Raw genomic sequence first — 21,121 nt, forward strand, 5'->3', positions numbered from 1 at the left:
AAAACACATACATTTCTGTTGACTTCAATGGGTTTTGGATTAAGCCCTAAAAGAGATGTTCCCACTTTTTCCTGCTGATGAATTGTTTTTGCTATCAATGTTATTTTTCCAAGCAAACTGATTGGTGGGAGTCCAAAATGTAAACAGTGGGGAACTTTTTATTTTCCAGATGGAATTCATTGGTGTAAGTCAGCTGTCATTTATCCGTGATCTAGGACCAAAGGGCATGTAAGTTGAATTTCATTTCTTTGTGTGAGTTACATTTCATCAAGAGCATCATTTTATAAAGAGAGACTGTCCAAATTGGTAGCTTTCCTGCCAAGCTAGCAATAAATTTGGGAACATCTTATCTTCCATTATTATTCACAAGAGGACATTACAGCTCTGGGAAATAATAATGAATGTAAAAGGCAAAACACATCTCATTGCCAGACTCACAGGGCCAAATTCATCCTGTCATCGATTGGAGTTGCACCAAATAATAATATGGCCCAATGCAAACAACCAGAGCGATGTACAGTCCCTGTCATAACATGCTTACATCACTGGTTAGTTTATTTCCTGTATGATGGTGACATGTCAGCCATGGGCTGTGACTACAAGAGGAAAAGAGTGCGCTGAAATCAAGAAAGGTCCATTTTTTTTCTTTAAACTTCCCAACATTTCCAAAGTTTCCTTGAGCCTGGGGTTGACACTTAATTCCTTTCTTTTGAACACAGTTACATAGAAACCGTGTTGTTTTGGTTACCACCAAAAGTGTCTGTTGCTTTTGTAAACGGCCTCGCAGGCAGTAGTGAAATTTTTTCTTCAGGTTATATGGATGGGATCTGGGTGTTTGAAATGCAATGAGTCCAGGCATCCAGTGTTATAAACGGAGAAGGACTTGACAGCGGGCAGGAAGGATGGAGCCTTCTCTGTGTTGGGCCCTCTCTCAGATTTCAGAGCTCTTCACCAGGTTGACATTCTTAGGCTAAAGGCACGTCTTCACTGCCAACGATAAAGTGCTGCTTGTGTAGTCACGGCATAGCGCTGGGAGAGAGCTCTCCCACCGCTCTAAAAAACCCACCACCACGAGGGGTATAGCTACCAGCGCTGAGCGCCGGTGCACTCATTGTCTGTGCTGGCCCATTACAGCTCTGAAACTTGCATTGCTCCGGGGGTGTATTTTCACACCCCTGAGCGAGAAAGTTGCAGCGCTGTAAAGTGCCAGCGTAGACCAGCCCTTAAGTTTGTAGTGCTTCAGTCTGCGCTGCAGCCCTTAGCTCTAACTCATTCCTGCTGTGCACAGAAGCGATTCTCGCTTTCGCTGCCAAGTGGTAGGGTAGGTTGGATGTATCTTCTATCCACCTAGTCCTCCGTGGCCTTTCTTCTGCCTCCTCACCCCTCCCTGGTGCTGCTCGTTCCCTGTTTGCACCCTAGATGCCTCTTTGCCCTCAGTTCATTTGTAAGCGGAGACTTTACCCTTAGCCCTTCTTATTGCTGGCGTGGTATTTATTACAATACACTGCTGTGACTGTGGGTTCAGTTCATTTGCTGGATGTACAGTAGAGTTAGGTTCAAGTCACCCACTGCTTGGGAGGTGGATGAAATGTCTGAGATGCAAGGCGAATAAGAGAGATGACATGGCAATAGAAAATGAGAGGGAGGTGATCCACTTCTGCTCCATTCTGCCCATGCCACCCCACTGAGGTGAAAGGGGTCAGACAGATGTCACAGTACTGTGTTTGACCTAGCCTATGTACCTCCAGGTCATATTCCTCCAGTCCATATAGCTTCACCTAGGCATAATTAATAAGCTTTGTATGCATGTATCAAATTTACTATTTATTTGTCATCTTTACATTTGTTTCAGAGAAGGTATGATCATGAAAAGATCTGGGGGCCACAGAATACCTGGTCTGAACTGCTGTGGGCAAGGAAGTGTCTGCTATCGATGGTCCAAAAGGTACTGTAGCAGGGCGAGTTGTCTCTTCAGTGACTTTTTACCTATTAGAAAGACAATTTGTGTGACCTCATGTCTTTTATTGCAGAGGGTCTCGACCTTTTCCTTTCTTAGGCCCCCACAAGATGCTATAAAAACTCCGTGGCCCACCTGTGCCACAATAATTGGTTTTCTGCATATTAAAGCCAGGACCTATGTTAGGGGATAGCAAGCAGGGCAGTTGTCTGGGGCCCCATGCCACAGGGGCTCCCATGAAGCTACATTGCTTAGGCTTTGGCTTCAGCCCTGGATGGCGGGGCTCAGGGCCCTGGGCTTCAGCCCCATGCTCAGGGCTGTCCTTAGGCATAAGCAGGATATGCGGTTGCTTACGGCACCCAAAAATTTGGGGCACCCTTGGGGCTTAGTGTCCACCCTCCCGCTCTTCCTATCCCTGTTCTGACCCTTCCTGCAGGCTCCCACCGCTAGCTGCTGCAGCCTAGTGGATCATCCTCTGGAGAGGATCTAGTAACTTAAAAGTGAAAAAGCCTTCCAGCCTGCCAGACCTATTAGTACAACATTGAACCTGTTAAAGAGCCATTCAAGTGGTAATGAAGTCATTTAACAGGCATTTTCCAACCCCCAGGTATATACTGTCAGTTTCTGAATTTACTGACAAAAACAGTGTGCATTACTGTAATATTTACTCATAACATGTTAGTCTACAGGACCTTAGTTTAAAATTTGCTTTACAAATATTTCATTAGTGTGTTGCTGAAGACAATAAAATCACATCTCTAAAAAATCCTTGCATAGATTTTTAGATGCACAATCTGGGTATTCATCTTTAGCCTTAAATGCTTGGATCTTTAGACATATCGTTTTTAAATAAATGCTTCAAAGGACCACCCTTATCTAAAATACACATTTTTTTAATTTTAATTACTATAGTACAAAAAACTTTTTTCCAAATTCTTCCTGTCCTTTCTGTCCATCCCTTTCTCCCTTCACCCCCCTGTTGAAGATATCCCTTAAAGGGACAACACCCCTTTCCTGCCAGATAGCGGAACAAACGAGTTTCCCTTTCTTTACTTCTGACTATTTGATGAACTGATTTTAAGAGAAACTCTCTAGCAAAATCAGTACCTTAGTAAGATATAACATCCTTTGTTATGCCTAAAATCTTTGGAAACATATTTTTTAAAGTTGGTGAAATTTCATAAACATGTCTATTGTTATGGAGATCCCACAAAGTAAATTAGTGTTCCCTTTTTCTAAAAGCAATGAACATTGTTAGGAACACACTAAACCTCTGTGACTGATTAATTTAAAATAATGTCTTTGTTTCAGTGAGTTAAATATGTAGTAATCTGGAATGATTACTTTATGAAGGCTTAAGAGTACATTTAGAATATAAAACCATCTTAGAGCTACTGATTAAGAAAATGTAAAACAGAGAAGAGCTGCATCATGTATTCCATAATATTTAATGTTGTATTCAGCAGGACAGCTGACTTGCCCTTACTACAAAGTTTTTGCAAATAAATCTCTGACAAACTTCAGGGTATATAAAAAAACCCGTGAATGACATTTTTTATTTCCAAGTTTAGTGCTTTTAATTAGGTACCTTCTGCATGTCCAGTCTTCATCTTCTGGCATGCAGTGGAAAACATGCTCCATTTTCTTTAGAAAGAAATTGCAGAAGAGTGGTTTTGCAAATGTCATTTGCTTCATGTGGGTTCAGGGATTTGGCTGGAAGGGGATGAGCAGGGAGGGGGTGGGAAGAGAGGTGGGAGACAGTGGGGAGAGGGCGGAGTCTGGGGCAGAGCAGGGATGGAGTATGGGCAGGGCCACAGGTGGGCTGGGGAGCTAGCCTTACCAAGCGGCAGCTTCACCCACCGCCCATGACAGCAGGAGGAGAGGGTTGGCTCCCGCACACCCGGCGCGAGCTGCAGTCTCCTTAGGCAGGGGCCGTATTCACAGAGCCGAATGTGCCGGCACCGCGCATTCTGCATGGGGGAGAGGGTCCGGGGGTCTCTGCGGGGAACTGAGATTCTCTGCCGCCGTGAGGCGGACTGGGCGGCTTGGTATCCTTTGCTGCTTCGTTCCTCCCCTGGGCTGCCGTCGGGCATAGAGGCACCAGTTTAATAATACTGCTTAGGGCCCCATAAATCCTAAGGATGGCCCTGCCCGTGCGGGAGGGCTTTGGCTTTCTATCCTGGGCCCCAGTGAATCTAATGCTAGCCCTGCTTGGCGGCCCCCGTGAAACCTACTCGCGGCTCCCCAGGGGGCCCCGCACGCCTGTTTGAGAATCACTGTTTTTTTGGACCAATTTCTGTTGATGAAAGAGACAAGCTTTCATGCTCCACAGAGCTCTTCTTCAGATCTGGGAAAGGTAATGAGTGTCACAGCTAAATACAAAGTAGAACAGATTGTTAAGCATAAGGAGTTAACAGGTTGCAAAAAAAGGAAGTGGGCCATTAGCACTTCTGCAGTCATAGGACAAAGGAGAGTTACAAAGAGGGTTACAGATTGTTGCAATGAGACATAAAACCCATGTCTCTATTGAGTCCATGCTTTTTTGGTGTCTAGCAGAGTTATGAATTGAAGCTTTAGCTTATTAGTTGTTCTAAACCATGTACTGAATGTAAATAGTCTCACTCACATTTCCTACACGTAATGTTGTAAAACTGTTATACTTTCTATAACTGAGATTTCAACAAAACTACGGAAACCTCTGTGCATTAATAGATTTTTTTCCCCAAGGTCAGAAGGGGCCATTAGATCAGCTAGTTTGACCTCCTGCCTGGCACAGGACGGCTTTAGTTTTTCTCTCGTGTTTAATTCACAACAGAAATTACATGCCAGCTCCCCAAGTGAAACGTGGTTGTGTAGCACTCATCCAGCAGAAATGGCAGTCCTGTCAGCCCCTGCTCTCTCTCATTCCGGACTGTCGAGGTGATGTGTTGTTGCTGCCTGTGAAATTTTCTATTCAGTTTACCATACCTTTCTGATTAAAAAACCCAAACCAAATTAATTGGAACATTGTCCAGGCTGTACTCACCAATGGATTAAATCAGACCAGAATCACAACAGTAAAGAATCCTCTGATGCAGTTAACCCCAGGGAGAAATATGTCACCTGTTTTGTGTTCCCCCCCACACGTTTTAAAAGGAGTCCTACTGAGGCCTGAGCTGTGTTGTTTTGAAGAGAATTACTGGATGGCAGGTTTTTGATTGATTTAAGAAATAAAGACAAAGAGCCAGATTGTGCCCATCTTCTTCATGGATACGCAAGGCAGGGTGGGGGGAGGAGGCACAAGAAGCCACCGCACACTTGCCCCACTTCACGCAGTAACCTGGACTAATTGTAGTTCCTGTGCTCGCTCAGGTGCTGGAGCAGACTGCTCCTCCCTGCCTACAGCCACAAACCACTCCAAAGGAGGCAGAGGGGTGCCTCCCCCACCAGCCAGTAGCGATGGCAGGGCACAGAGAAAGATGTCTACTGTACCAGGATACTGGGCTGGATGGACCTTTGGTCTGACCCAGTATGGCCATTCTTATATTCTTATGTTCTTACCAGCCTAACAGATAAGTCAGTGGGCAGACTCTGTTGCCCCCCATGCACTGGAGAGATCCCTCCCATGGGGTGGTTGACTGGAGGGCTGTTCTGCACTGCCCCTGTCTCAGGGCTGTGCCTGTCAGGCAGAACTCTGCCCAAAGTACGTAATGGCTCCGGTTGCTGACTGCCATCAGAAAAGGCAACAAGTTTATTAATTATTTAGGGACACTTGCTGTGGGGGAGGTCTAGGTTGGATATTAGAAAACACTATTTCACTAGGAGCGTGGTGAAGCACTGGAATGGGTTACCTAGGAAGGTGGTGGAATCTCCATCCTTAGAGGTTTTTAAGGCCCGGCTTGACAAAGCCCTGGCTGGGATGATTTAGTTGGTGTTGGTTCTGCTTCAAGCAGGGGGTTGGACTAGATGACCTCCTGAGGTCTCTTCCAACCCTAATCTATGATTCTGTGAGCACTTTTTTTGGTCATTGGCCCTCCCCAGTCACATGTGTTAAAATCCCCCTTCCCTCTGGCATAATGGTAGTCCCTGTACTCCCTCAAGTGCTGTGGCTGACTGCTCCTGCCAGACCTCCCTACTCCAGAAGCACAAACCACTGCAAAGGAGCACAGGGACCTCCTGCAAAGCAAACATAGGAGGAGAAGCAAGTTTTCTAGCTGAGCAGTGGAACAAGGAGTGGGGCAAGTGTTTATTTTATGCACTGGTACCCCAGATATATTATGAGTAGCTGAAAAGATCAACACTTCACTAAACAAAATGGTTGGAAACTGAGTTTCAAGTACTCTTCCATCAACCTAATCTGTTCTTAATCTGTATCTTAATCTAATCTGTATATGGAAAGTTCACATATGTTCTAACATACGTGAACTTTCCATACAAGTATTAACAAATCTTACAGATTTCCCTCTTCTTATCCTTATCTGAGTATTTGTTAAATTCCAAAAGTGGTGCCCACACATTAGAAAATCTACTTGACCTGATATAAGGCTGCCTGTCATTTTTCTTGTTGAAAGAATTTCTCAAACTTTATTTCACCATCCTACTAATGTTGAGGTATCTATCCTTCTCCAAAATTGAGTTATGGCACATATGGTTGCTAGAAGTAACTGTGATATCAGTGAGGCTTTCCCTGATTCAGTAACCTCCTTTGGACTGTAACCTAATAGAGCCACTGTAAGTTTAGTGAGTAGGCTAACTTTAGCTATCTTGAAAATTCTGTGTACTATTTTCCCACAAAATACGATTATTTTAAGGCATTCCCACCATAAATATAGGAAGGTCCCTATTACTACACATCCTCTTCAACAGTTATGACTCCCTTTTTATATATTTCCTTAGTTTAAATAAAGTGAAGTGACATTGACAAAGTATTTTGTAATAATTTTCCTGAATGGTTACACAGATAGATGACAGGTTTCAGAGTAGCAACTGTGTTAGTCTGTATTCGCAAAAAGAAAAGGAGTACTTGTGGCACCTTAGAGACTAACCAATTTATTTGAGCATAAGCTTTCGTGAGCTACAGCTCACTTCATCGGATGCATGATCATCAGATCTATCATCAGATAGATGAGGTTTTGGTCTTCTTCCAAATATGTTGCTTGTTGCTCCGAAGTTCTATCTGTTTTTAGTTTTCTTTGCCATTTTCCTATAAATGTAGTCTTGATCCATCAGTGACGATGCATTATACCATGCAGAGATCAGGCCCTTTGAAGCCATACATCATGTTTACCTCTGTAATGAGTCTATTTTCTCCTCCGTGGTATAGAAATCGTTTAAGTATACTCTTTGGGGTGGGAATTATCTCTATTAATTATATACGTTTTTCCTGCCTACCATGAGGAAGCCCTGATCGAGGCCTCTAGTAACTATAGAGACTACCAGAACATATGTATATAAATAAACTAACAATAATATTACAGAGAGAGAATATTTATAGATCTGGACCATCTTGAAGAAATTTGATTTTTTTACATAATTTTCCATATTTATCAAAACACCCAAGCCTAGGGTATATTTTGTTAGAAGAGAATAATTAATGAATTAATTACTTTGTGGTTGAGCTCTAAAAAGTGTCTGTAAAAATGGCATTGTGTGGTTCTGTTTTCTTAATAATTTCCAGATCAAATCTGCTCAATTTACAAGCATATTTATGTTGTTCGTTTTATTTCCCTAACTGCCAGCCTTACAAATTCAACCAGGGTCTGAAAATCAAGCTGATTTCTTTCCTCCTTGGTTTAATAAAGGTTTAATAAAGCTTTAATAAAGGTTCTGTGCTGTAATTGAGCCCCCAGGGCCACCTGTACAACTCCGTTGTCCTCAATGGGCTTGCACTTATTGGAACTTAGTACACAGTTCTTTGATGATGTGATGCACAGGAAGGTATAGAATTCAGCTCACCTCCTCTTGGCTACGTTGGTTCTGCGATGAACACTTATTTCTGTCACTCATTTCTGTCACGCTGATCAAAGTACTCCAGATCCTGTGGAGCAGACTTGCTAAGTAAGAAGGTTCTGGTTTTATAATCACCTTTCAGAGTCATTGCTCTTTGGATTCATAAAAACTAAACTCAAAATGTGAATTACTCAGTTTGGGTTTTCTTTTTTGGCAAACATTTCATGGCCAATCCATAGTCCCCGTTCCTAAATCAGTCTCTCCAGTGCCTCTCCTTAAGTACTAAAATTGTCCTGAGTCAGATTTTCCATGTTTGATACTCCTTCCAGTGGTGGATGCACTAATTTGTTTAGTGCCAAGTAGTTAAAAGAGCTGTGTCAAGGTTTTGGGATTCCCAACTCTTTCCTCTGTCACTGACAAACATCAGGCTGTCCTTAATCACATCACAAAGCCCCCATTCAGTTTAGTGTGAAAACATGATGCAGAGATCTTGTTTTGAATGTAGTGCAACCCTATTACACTGAAATCATTGTTTTCACCGAACAGCTTCACTACAAGTGGCAGTTCTCTATAATCCCAGTTACTCTTTTTGCATATTATGGTGCATTGGGATGTTCGTTCATTCTACTTCACTGTTCGTGTCGTTTTAGGTATGCAAAACCATTATAAGTCGGTTCTGTTGTAATGTCATATGGCTGAGGAGTTCTAGGAGTTCAGCTGTTAAATTTTCAACTTGTTTGTGAGACCAGCGCCTCATTACAAGCAAATTGAGCACACTCTGGCTTGTAAGAAAGGCAGTGCTCCTTCTTTTAAGGTCTGCTTTACAAGTCAGCAGAGCCGCCTGTGTTTCTGTTCTGTTTTCATGATCAATATGTATGCGAGACCCATGGAGTCTGTGAGCGAGGGGACAGGGGTCCCCTGATTTTATGGGGGGGCCCAAATTCGATGTGAGAGGGGGGAGTCAGTTGTTATCTAACATGTTGGTTACTATGGCTAGTCTTAGTCTAGGGAAGGGGGAGGAGAAAAGAAAAGCACAGGACCCTCAATAATAACCTCTTTAGAGCCCCCATATTCCTAAAGCTGGCCCCGACTATGCCCTGTTACTATGTGATGAGTGTCATGCTCAGAAAACTAACCTGGGAGCCCTGCACAGTTTGAACATGGAGTAATGGAACTGAATTGGGCCCAGCAACATAACACTTCAGGTTGCTATGAAAGATACAGTAATTAATATGTCTTTGCCATTGGTTTCCTTGTACATTCATTTGTATGAACAAAGATCTGGACTAAGGCCATGTGACTGATTCGTTTGTGTGTGGAGGAGGGAGGATGTTAGGCACATCATTCATATATATGTATACAGAGAGGGAAAAAATACTTGGACGCTGACAGGGAAATATTTTTTCCAGAGTGCTCGAGGGCTGTGGTGCTCACACACAACCTGCTAGTCATTTCTCATCTTGTTTTTTTACTGTGATGCCTGTTGCTTGGCAATGAAACCTTTCCAAAATGTCCTCTTTGTACACTTTCCATTAGCTTTAATAGGATTCAGGGCCTTTATAAATAACACATGAGAAACTCAAACTAGAGTGTGCTGCTCCCACAGTGCCCACAGGTATTGCAGGCTACTAAAATAATATTCCTGGCTGAAGAGAATTTTTGCTCCATCTTGTCCATTACGCAGGCACTTGACTGGAAACCCCTGATGGCCAACAGGTATATTCCTATTAATGTTCCCAGACACTAAAGCCTAAATTTCCAAGGACTTATACAGGAGGTGGTCATACAGAACCTGGTTCCCACTGTAATGGCATACCTGAATTTGGTTGTGCACATCACCATTCAAGTACATAAAATGGACTTGTATCTATCGTACATACTTATATAGGCCCCAGTTCTGTAGTGTCTGAGCAGCTCACAATTTTTAATATATTTATCCCAGTGCTGTTATCCCTGATTTACAGATGGGGAAACCGAGGCACGGAGAGGCTAAGTGACTTGCCCAAGGTCACACAGGGACTCTGTGGCAAAGCAGAAAATGGAACTCGGGTTGCCCAGGTCCCCATCTAACACCCTAACCACTGCACCATCCTTCCTCTCACTTAACTGCTGCTTTGAGCGTCCAGATGTAGGGTTTTGTATACCATCCGTTGCTGTAATCACCTCTCCAGAGGTTGATTCTCATTTCCCTTTCATCAGTTTTACACTGGTGTAACTCCTCTAACTTTAGTGGAGTTACTCCTGTTTTACTCCACTCTGAGAGCACAATCAGACACCAGCTCTCTAAACCATATTGCAAAGAAACTGCCCCTAATCGGTCACAAGCCCTTCCTTGTCTGCTTCGGATCCTGATGACTTGGAGTTCTCTCCTGGGGACCGCTGTTCACTTGATATTATTGGATGGCTCTCATTTTTGAAGTTAATTTGAGATGAATGTTGTCTCCCCTTATAGGTGGTTAGTAGTGAAAGACTCTTTCCTAATGTACATGAAGATGGATAGCGGAGCCATTTCCTTTGTCCTGCTGGTAGATAAAGAATTCAGCATTAAGATTGGCAAGAAAGAGACTGAAACAGAATATGGGTTGCGGATTGACAATCTCTCCAGGTGAGAAATGCATGTTTTATTTTGACCAGTTTTTATGCCAGTTTTTCACTTAAAAATTGGCTTTTTTTAATTAAAAGGGGGCCATTCTCTTATATGCAGGATGTGTTAGCAACTTGCACCTGCTACAGTGAGTCAGCATGGTTTAATGAGCATCTCCCTTCAGGGTTCCAACCCCATCTAACAGGGAGGAATGCCAGAAGAATCCCGCCATCCTATTATTGTGAGAGAAGAATCCAGATCAATGGGATAGTTCCTCAGCGGATGTAAATGCTCATTTAATTTTTTTTTTTTAGCATCCATGATCTCATATTCTGCTCCCAATTATAGTAGTGCTATCTCATTTAAATCAATGGGGTTGCACCAGTGTAAGCAACATTTGGTCCATGGTGTGCAAAACGTGTCGGTAATATCTATCTATTGTTTTTATAGGTTGTCAGTCACTGTGGTCTCTAGGTGCTGAAATATTTTTTTTAAAAAACCTCGACTAAGTAGCTGGCTATTAGCTAAGTAGCTGGCTATTGGTCACTTTTGCTTAAACAAAATATGATTGATATTCACTTCCCATATCAACATGTTTCGATAGTGAGAACTAGACTAAATAAGAGTGTGCTGCTTACTCATTGTTTTCTGTTCTTTGGTTATTTTCCAGGTCATTGATTTTGAAGTGTAACAGCTACAGACATGCCCGGTGGTGGGGACAGGGAATAGAAGAGTTCATTCACAAAAATGGCAAAAACTTTCTAACAGATCACAGATTCGGGTCATATGCAGCTATACAGCAGAATACGTTGGCAAAGTGGTAAGATGGTCCCTGCAGTAGTAAGAATATGCTCTATCTCCCATTGAAATCAATGGCAAAGCTGTCATTCTCTTCAGTGGGAGCAAGGTCATGGCCCTACTGATTTATCATTCACATTTAAAGAACATGGGTGTTTGAATTCGCTGACTAGACACTATAAATCACTATGGGAGTATCAAACATGCATCTTTCCTGCAGAAAAATGTTAGGGTTAGTAGCATAACCATTTTGCTCCTGTTATGACTTTGCTTTGCAGTGGTCAGAGCTTCTAGATTTTTTATTTTTGCTGAGATTGGACACATCAGTGGTTTATTAAATTTCAGAATAAAAGTGATATCTTGATGCACATGTAACTCATAGTAAAGCTTAGTAAAGTAAACAGTATGCTTATGAATGGAGAACAGAACACTCTCCTTACTTTAGAAGCTGCTACTTTCACCTCTTAGCTTGACTGTTGGTTTTGGGTAACATTTTCAAAAGCATCTAAGTAACTTAGGTGCTTTTGAAAATTCCATCCTGCACCTCTTTCATCTCCCTTCTCAACAGCCTCTCCATAAAGCAGTTCCTCTGATTCTGGCATGGTCACATCTTCCCCAATCTCAAATGAGAGAAGTAAACACAACATCCAGTAGAAAGTGTTTGCAGGGTCCAACCCTAATGCTGTATTCTAGTGTTGCCCCTCCTGAAAGCTGAGCCCCGTTGTGACAGTGGTATCGGTCCACTGCTGAATGGTATCACGTATCTGGGATCTTGCAGGTGGGCTTCCCAGTGGGTTGAAATCAGTGACATGGAGTCTGGGTATATTCTAAGTGTAATTTGTTTTTTTTGATGCACATGCACCAGTTCTGAAATGAGGTGGTCAAACAGCATGCAGAGCAACCCCTCCTTCCACAGCTCTTAGTCCTATTCCGCTGTCTGGTTCCCAGAGAACTCTGTCTCAAAGACTCCAATCATAGCCCAAGACAGAGAGCAACCTCTCCTGCTACTCACACAGCTCCATCTATCCCCTGAAGCTGCCTCTACATCAAAATCTTGCATAATCCAAAACAAACATCACCGCTACATATCTTTCCAAGAGTCAAAACTTGCTCACACACTAAGAAAAAAAGAATGTGGAACACTACATATAACAGGGTCACCAGGTCATGCCTGTTGCCATAACAATATTTGATTGTACTGGTTTAATTAAGATATTAACAATGATGTGAAATTCTCCTTGCATGTTGTCCTAGTGCATGAAATTGAATGTGTTTGCTTTTGAGAAAGGCATTTAAACGATATTTTCATTTGCTAGTTTAGAGTACTAAATTTTTTTCCACAACTACGAATTCTCCATGTGATTAAAAGAAAAATCCAAGTATTGTGTGTGTTTGTTTTTTCCAGGTATGTAAATGCAAAAGGGTATTTTGAAGACGTAGCAGATGCCATGGAGGCAGCGAAAGAAGAAATTTTCATCACAGATTGGTGGTTCGTATTCCCGCATTTGGATTTTGTCCAGCACTCTCTGTGAGAATGTTCATTACAATGCTGCACTATTCAAAGGCCTTACAGTATGGAAACTAGCAGTGACGCCAGATGGTCTGGCAGCACATCCAAACCTCTCACAGTGAGGGTTTTCATTCAAAGGCCTTTTCAGGAGACTTGGCAGCAATAGTGCATGCTTAAAATCATCAGTTTGGGTGTCTCCTTCTGAGGGATAATCTTGAAGGGTTGCATGGTACAGTGAGGCACCACCTGCATTGAGAGTGGTACGGGGCTGCATGGCCTCCCTGGGAATGTCTCGGGGAAGCAGAAGATCTCCCAACACAAGGGGGAATGTACAAATTCGTACCCCAATTAGGCAATGCAGGACATTCCCCTACCACCACATTGCATGGCAGGCCAGCTGTGCTGACTGCCACCTGGGGTAACAAATCTTTGTCCCTCCCCCTCCCCGTCCTTGGGTGGACCTCTGAGGGGAGTAATTAGGGGCTGCAGATCTGCTCAGCTCTCACTCCTCCACATGGCACACCTGTATAAGACTTAAGCATAATGTAGCCCTATGCTGTTCATTTAGCAGGTATTGTTCTTTGCTGTGCAACGTTTACAGTTGGAGGCAGAGACCATTTTTCTGCACCCACCCAACTTCCAGAGCGGAGTAGTTATTGGGATTGAGAGTGCCTTGGCTGGATCTCTTTCTCCTGTAGCTGGTGTGATGGGTTGGACCCCCCTTTCGGGGTGCCACCGGATGTGCTGGGGTCCCACTGAGCCCACCTGTCCAACCAGCCTGGGTTTCCCTTACTCTGTGTTACTGTGACAGGCTCTGAAGCCCCTTTCCAGCACACACACAGGCAGGGACCCACCCAGCTGTAGAATCACACAGAGTCTGTGATCAGCTGTCTGTGGGAAGGCTCAGCTAGGGGAATGCCCAGATCTCCTGTGCACACACCCTCTGGAGTGTTCCAAAATTATATTGTCTTGTGCTATATAGAGATCTATACAGCGTAAGCTCATAAAAATTGCCCCCTCCCTCAATATAGATATGCTCAGCTCTTTGCCAACCCCCCTCCCCCCAGTTATGAATTGCACAAACTCGGTTTTGAAATAAACAAAAAATAAGTTTATTAACTACAAAAGGTCAATTTTAAGTGATTATAAGGGATAGCAAACAGAACAAAGCAGATTACTGGGCAAATAAAACAAAACACACAACCTAAGCTTAATTCGCTAAAGAAACAGGTTACAAATAGTAATTTCTCACCCTAAATGTTGTTTTAGGCAGGTTGAAGAGTTTCTGCAGCTTAGAGTTCCAGATATTTCTCTTCATAGGCTAGATCCCTGTCTCAGCCTGGACTCAGCCCTTGCCTTTCCCCAGATTAGTTCCTTTGTTTCTTCAGGTGCTTTCAGTAGTCTTCCTTTTTGGGCGGGGAGGCAATGGAGAACAGCAATGCTTGACTTATTTCCCAACCTTAAATAGGATTTACGTAAGGTGGGAATTCTTTGTTTCCAGTGGAAAAATACCAGGAGTGTCCAAGGTGGTACTCCATACCAGGTGACATTATCACATGACCTTGCAGTGTTAAAGCCACTATGAGACAAGGTTTATTTGTAGTTAGGGGAATGGAAGGAAGGAACTCCAGGAAGATGAGAAATCAGCATCTTCAAAGACCCGTTCTAGTGTCTATCCTAACGGCCCATTCAGGCTGATTGCCTACTGTCTGGTGGGCGTTCCCCAAGAGCACGCACAGTTGTAATTGTTACAAAGTCAATATTACTAACCTCAGGTACAGAACATGCATACAAATTGGATAACCACATTGAGCAAATCATAACCTTTCCAATGATACCTCACATGATCCATTTCACATAAAACATATCTTAGTTATGCCATATTCATATTACAACAATATTTTTATTAGGACTGTGGGGTGCAGCGTCACAGCTGGATGTTGCTGGGGATCTCTGGTTCCTTGTGTATAGTCCATGTATGTGTCAGGCCCTGTGGTTAATGCAGGCCACTACTAACCACGGAGGGCAAAATCCTGACGTTTGCTTATGAAAGTTGTGTGAATGATGATGCAGCTTAGAAAATAGATGCTTTGCAGTGCACACCCTAGAGGAGGTGTTTATCTTCCATTGGGTGTGTCTGTGACTCACGTCAGCAAGAGGCAGGGTGGGCAGTCCGCTCAGCTGTAGCAGTGTGGCCGTGTACCTCAGTAATGGAATCCCCACACATGTTAAAGAAGAGGCTGCAAGGAAGCAGTCAGGAAGGGCTCCACTGAAATCTTCTGTTGGGATGTGGCGTGATCGTGCTGCTGCAGGATGGGCCATGTTGTGACCCCCACCCCCCTTTGGTGCGTGCTGTGCATATGCAATTCCAATACTGGCCATTTGTACTTTTCTTGCCAGCTTCTGGTGTGCCATCTTGCTGATGCCATCTGTCATGAGCTTCAGCACACACCACCAACGCCTCTTCTTATACCATGTTCCTTAGCTGCTTGGCTGCTCAGTATCGCACACTAGCCTCAGCGACTTCCTTGTCGGGGCAGGCTTTATCTTGTACTTGCAGCTGGTACGCCTTCTACCTGAGAAAGGATGGTCTTGTGATCAACACCCAGGACTAGAAGTTAGAATGTCTGGATAGCTTTGCTGTCTGACCTTGGACAAGTCACTTAACATTTCTGTGCCTCTGTTTCTTCATCTATAACGTGGGCCTATAATTATTTCTCTACCTCATAGGGGTGTTTTGAGTCTGACCCAGTCATGTTTGCAAAACTTTTTGGTTCTCAGTGGTCCTATGGGAATGCAAAGCATTATATTAACCCTCACTGACATGAATCTGAATCCTAAAATGCCTATAAATAAACCATATGCTGCTGAAGCTTCAGCACATATGGTGTCAGACAATTGGAAAATTACATTTCAGTCCCTGTGTCTCCTGCCTTATACAAGGCAAGAGTCAATTGTTATCATAGCTTGGGATTGTGAAACTTACTGGGAAATTACAAAAACTTAGGAAGAGAAATGTTGCTGTCAGAAGCATGTTTTCAGCAATATGCTTTAGTCAAAGTTACTGGGCTCAATACAGGAGTAACTGGATGAAATTCTGTGGTCTTGTTATAGAGAAGGGCAGATTGCATGATCTAACAGTCCCTTCTGGCCTTAAAACCTGTGTATCAGCGAATGCTATCCTGATGTGAAAGAATGGCACCCTATCTTGTGCGGTAGGTAGCAAGGAAAAAACTGCGCAAGTCTGAAATCTTCAAATAGTCTAAGTGTCAGGAGGGTTGGAGTCCTGAGTGTTTTTTTTTAACCCCCAAGTTATCTACCAGGAGTATATTTTTTTCTGCATGAGAACTTACTCTTTTCTATATGGAGTCTACCTTATGCATCCCCATTCAGCTTGGTCCCACTGGGTGCTGAAAGCAATAACCTGATCTCTGTCGATGATAGGTCGTTGGCCTCTGTGCTACACATGGGACATATCAGCTGTTGTATACGGCACCATTGTTAAAAAGCAAATAATAACAGTTCTGTAAAAAAATTAATTGTGGGAGAGCAGACTTCACACCTAATGAATAAACTGTTTAGTTTCTCTGCCATTATTGGAGTTGATTAGTTCAGCGGTTCTCAACCAGGGGTCCAGGGCCCTGTGGGAGGCCGCGAGCAGATTTCAGGAGGTCTGCCAAGCCGGGCCAGCATTAGACTCGCTGAGGTCCAGAGCAGAAAGCCTAAGCCCCACCGCCTGGGACTGAAGCCCAAGGCCTAGAGCCCCACCACCCTGGGCTGAAGCCAAAGCCTGGGCAGTTTAACTTCACAGGGGCCCCTGTGGCATGCGGCCCCAGGTAATTGCCCTGCTTGCTACCCCCTAACTCAGGCCCTGTTATTTATATGCAGAAAACCAGTTGTTGTGCCACAGGTGGGCCGTGGAGTTCTTATAACATGTTGGGGGGGTTGGGGGGGGGGCTCAGAAAGAAAAAGGTTGAGAATCCCTGGATTAGTTGACCTTACACAAAGTTTTCACAGCACAGAATGTTTCTTTTTGTCATCTGTTTTTTTTTTTTAGGCTGAGCCCAGAAATCTTTATGAAGCGACCTGTGGTAGAAGGAAATCGCTGGAGACTAGACTGCATTCTAAAGAGGAAAGCGGTAAGAGGGCTGTGCCTATGGGCTAGCTTAGGCCCTGATTGCTGTGAACCCCATGATGAGGCTCCAGGCAGGCGCGGGGCAGCTTCATGCAGCTCCTTGCAGGGTTGGGGGTCTCAAAGTGCAGCTTTGCTCCTTTTTGTTCCTAAGTGACCTGCCCTTCCCACTTTCTGTGTGCAGTTAGAAGCCCCACCCAGGTAGACTCGTGCGTCATTGCAAGGGCACAGGGCCAGCGAGAGCAGCAACAGATCGAAGATGCAAGGGGAAGAGGGAATGGGAAGCTCAGTGCTGAGGGCCAGGGCTGGTAGCCGGCCAGGGCTGGTAGCCAACCAGCTGAGCAACATTCAGCGCTGCACACCGCTCTGCTGCAGTTTTTGGAGGGAGGAGGTGTTTCATTCCTTACGTTCTTCAGCTGGCTCAGCTTTCAGATGGAGAGTTGTGGGGATGCCAGGGCATAGCACCAGTGAGACTTCCTAAATACCCCCAACAACTTTTCTTCCATAGGGGAGGAGCTGTTTCTCTCTTCCCCCAGTGGCTGCTCCAGGTTCCTGGGGCATTGATACAGCTGCTCATGTTCTGCCCCCGAGCTCTTCTCCCTCTTTGGTGTAGGTAATTAAGAGACATTGGACTAGGCTTCTCACTAGGCTTCTTACTGGAGACACACCAAGGCTACACTTGGCCCATGGTGGTGACCAGTCTGCCGGGGCTAGCGATGCAGAGGCAGTGCCCTTCATTCATGTTATTTCCATCGATGGTGAGATATGCATCTGCTTCCAAAACTGGCTCTTATTAAATTGCTGATGGTGCCACCCACCTTCCAAGGAGATAAAGATCTCCTTAGAGAGTCATGCAGTGGTGTATATAACTTATGTCTAAACTAGAGGGGGCTTATCATCAGCTTATTAATTTGTAATGATGAATTATGCTAAATGGGTCCATTCTGTGTACCTCTAGCGGTCTTAGCTGAAGCAGTTTAATGACTGAAAGTCACGCACTACAACAGTGAGCTACTGCATGCAGGCTAGGATATTTCTTATTTTAGTAAGGAAACGCCTATCTGCAATAGACTTGCTCTTAGCATTTCCCAACCCTGTTAGCACCAGTGCAGCTCCACCCAGGCCCTGCTCAGAGCAGGTTTAGTGAGAGTTGTTAAAGTGCCTGGGGCTGTCTGAAGCCGTGGATACACCAGCACCCTCGCTGTTGCTACTGCTGGTTTGACTGCACCAATGAGAGCAACCGGGAGGAATTCTAGTGAAGTGAAGACTTGTGTAGACAAGGCCCCAGCCAAAAAAAGGCAGGAAGGTGATAAACTTTCTCCCTCTAAATGTGACTTGTGTTAAAGGGACTGGAGAAACACTGGGAACTTCTTTTTTGGTAGTTCACCCTCATTTTCTGTCCCTATCCTACTACATCATTCCTTTTCCCCCATCCCTACGTTATCATGGGCTAGATTATCACATCCTTTACTTGGTCAAAAAGGGGAGTAAGGCCGGTTGTGTCAGGCCAGCCCTTACTCTCCTGCTTAGCCCTGCTCAGATTGTGACTCTAGCTGAAAGCAGGGGAGCAGGAGCCCCATGGCCTTCCCATTGCCGATAAGCCGAGAGGGGCAGGGGAGTGGTAGGATGTTATACCCAAGTACATAGTGTCATTAGAGGGAATTGAGGGGGTTTTAAAAGTATAAATGATGTAAGATATGAACATGTACAATCAGGTCAGGTTCCTTTGAATTGGATGTGATGTGGAACTTGCAGACAATATAGTCATAAAGATGACTCAGAGTCCTGAATGCTGATTCACATTTCAATGGAGGCAGAATAAGCAAATGGGTGCATAGCAGGCCTCTATGCTCGGATAGCTCTGTTATATTTAAGACTTGTCCTTCTACTGTAATCTCTTTCTCTCTCTCTCTCCCTGTCCTTGTTTGAAGCATTTCAAACTGCTGATGACTTGATGCCCTTCCTTGTGTCCAGTGTAGTATTTTTGTACGACTGATGCTTTGAGATGCTGAAAGGATGTGCTTCCAAACATGTGTGTTAGCACTTAGGGACAAGGAACAGCACCACCAGACTTATTGAAGTTGTTAGTTTTAATTTCTCCAGTATCTCAGAAATCTCATTGGCTATTGAGATTGGAAAATAGAGTGATGTATTTGTTGTCAGTTCCAGAATGTTCCTCCTGCAATAACAGGTCTGTGTATTCAGCCTGAAGATTTTTTTTTTTTCATGTCTCTGGATGAGGAATGGAGCCACAGAGAAGAGGTGCCAAGCGTGATTTTCTATAATGCTGGACTGCATTTTCAGCAGGTTTGCCCTGGTCCAACTAATGAAAATACTTGAGTTCTGCTTTGGAAGACATTACCAGTGACTCAGTAGGAAGGCGTGGCCAACTGAAGACCATACAGTCATCTGTGAAAGGGGCAGAAGCCTTAAAATAATCTTTGATACCCCCATTCCACAACAGTCCTTTAAGTAGCCAAAAGAAAAAAGACAAACATTTTGCTTCTTTAATTTTCTCTAAAGAACTTTATTAATTTAAAATGATTTTCTCATCACTTAAATCAGCTTCTGTGCCAGACTACTGGAGGATAGCTAATCTGATGCCAATTTTTTAAAAAGGCTCCAGAGGTGAGCCTGGCAATTACAAGCTGGTAAGCTAAACATCAGTACCAGACAAATTGGTTGAAACTATAGTCAATGGATAACTATAGTAAAGTAGATAATGGTATAGAGAGTACACTCCTAGAGTTTGCGGACGATGCCAAGCTGGGAGGGGTTGCAAGTGCTCTGGAGGATTGGATTAAAATTCAAAATGATCTGAACAAACTGGAGAAATGGTTTGAAGTAAATAGGATGAAATTCATAAGGACAAACGCAAAGCACTCCACTTAGGAAGGAACAATCATTTGCACACATACAAAATGGGAAATGACTGCCTAGAAAGGAGTACTTCGGTAAGGGATCTGGGGGTCATAGTGGACCATAAGCTAAATATGAGTCAACAGTGTAACGCTGTTGCAAAAAAAGCAAACATCATTCTGGGATGTATTAGCAGGAGTGTTGTAAGCAAGACACGAGAAGTAATTCTTCCGCTCTACTCTGCGCTGATTAGGCCTCAAAGAGAGTACTGTGTCCAGTTCTGGGTGCCACATTTCAGGAAAGATGTGGACAAATTGGAGAAAGTCCAGAGAGGAGCAACAAAAATGATTAAAGGTCTAGAAAACATGACCTTTGAGCGAGTATTGAAAAAATCGTGTTTGTTTAGTCTGGAAAAGAGAAGAATGAGAGGGGACATAACAAGTTTTCAAGTACATAAAAGGTTGTTACAAAGAGGAGGGAGAAAAATCGTTGTTCTTAACCTCTGAGGATAGGAAAAGAAGCAATGGGCCGAAATTACAGCAAGTGAGGTTTAGGTTGGACATTAGAAAAAACTTCCTAACTGTCAGGGTGGTGAAGCACTGGAATAAATTACCTAGGGAGGTTGTGGAATCTCCATCATTGGAGATTTTTAAGTGCAGGTTAGACAAACACCTGCCGGGAATGGTGTAGATCAGTGGTCACTAACCCGTTGATCGCGATCTACTGGTCGATCCTGGAGCCTCTGCCAGCCGATCGCAATCTTCGGGCTGCTAAAAGTCCGGCGGCGCAGTGGGGCTCCGGCAGGCTGCCTGCCTGCCCTGGCCCCACGCCGCTCCCGGAAGCGGCTGGCTGCTGGCACATCTCTGTGGAACCGACCAATGGGAGCTGCGGGGGCGGCGCTTGCGGGCGCAGGCAGCACACGGAGACCCACTGCCCCCTTTTCCCTGCAGGGGCCACAGAGACGTGGGAGCAGCATGGGGCCAGGGCAGGTTGGCAGCCTGCCACAGCCCCGCTGCACTGCTGACCTGGAGCCGCCTTTAGTAAGCGCCTCCTGGCCGGAACTTGCACCTCACACACCCTCCTGCACCCCAACCCCTTTCCCCAGCCCAGAACCCCTCCTGCAACCAAACTCCCTCCCAGAACCCACACCTCTCACCCCCTCCTGCACCCCAACCTTCTGCCCCAGCCCTGAGCCCCCCCCCGCACCAAACTCCCTCCCAGAGCCTTCACCCCTCACCCTCTCCTGCACCCCAACCCTCTGCCCCAGCCTGGAGCGCCCTTCTGCACCCAAACTCCCTCCCAGAGCTTATACTCCTCACTCCTGCATCCCAACCCCCTGCCCCAGACTCACAG

At 44.5% G+C, this 21,121-nt stretch overlaps 1 protein-coding gene across 7 annotated transcripts in view; it reads left to right on the forward strand.

Annotated features, from left to right (window-relative positions):
* PLD1 (phospholipase D1) overlaps positions 1-21,121 on the forward strand; it is a 123,736-nt gene that overhangs the window by 58,795 nt on the left and 43,820 nt on the right. For all 7 annotated transcript variants that reach the window (XM_043522380.1, XM_037908562.2, XM_043522379.1 and 4 more), the window contains 6 exons: positions 170-228; positions 1,853-1,945; positions 10,338-10,490; positions 11,140-11,289; positions 12,673-12,756; positions 16,835-16,916. In XM_043522380.1, coding sequence (XP_043378315.1) covers positions 170-228; positions 1,853-1,945; positions 10,338-10,490; positions 11,140-11,289; positions 12,673-12,756; positions 16,835-16,916 — 621 coding nt within the window. The remainder of the gene's footprint in view (positions 1-169; positions 229-1,852; positions 1,946-10,337; positions 10,491-11,139; positions 11,290-12,672; positions 12,757-16,834; positions 16,917-21,121) is intronic.

The sequence above is a fragment of the Chelonia mydas genome, chromosome 9, assembly GCF_015237465.2.
Source record: "Chelonia mydas isolate rCheMyd1 chromosome 9, rCheMyd1.pri.v2, whole genome shotgun sequence".
Lineage (NCBI taxonomy): Eukaryota > Metazoa > Chordata > Testudines > Cheloniidae > Chelonia > Chelonia mydas.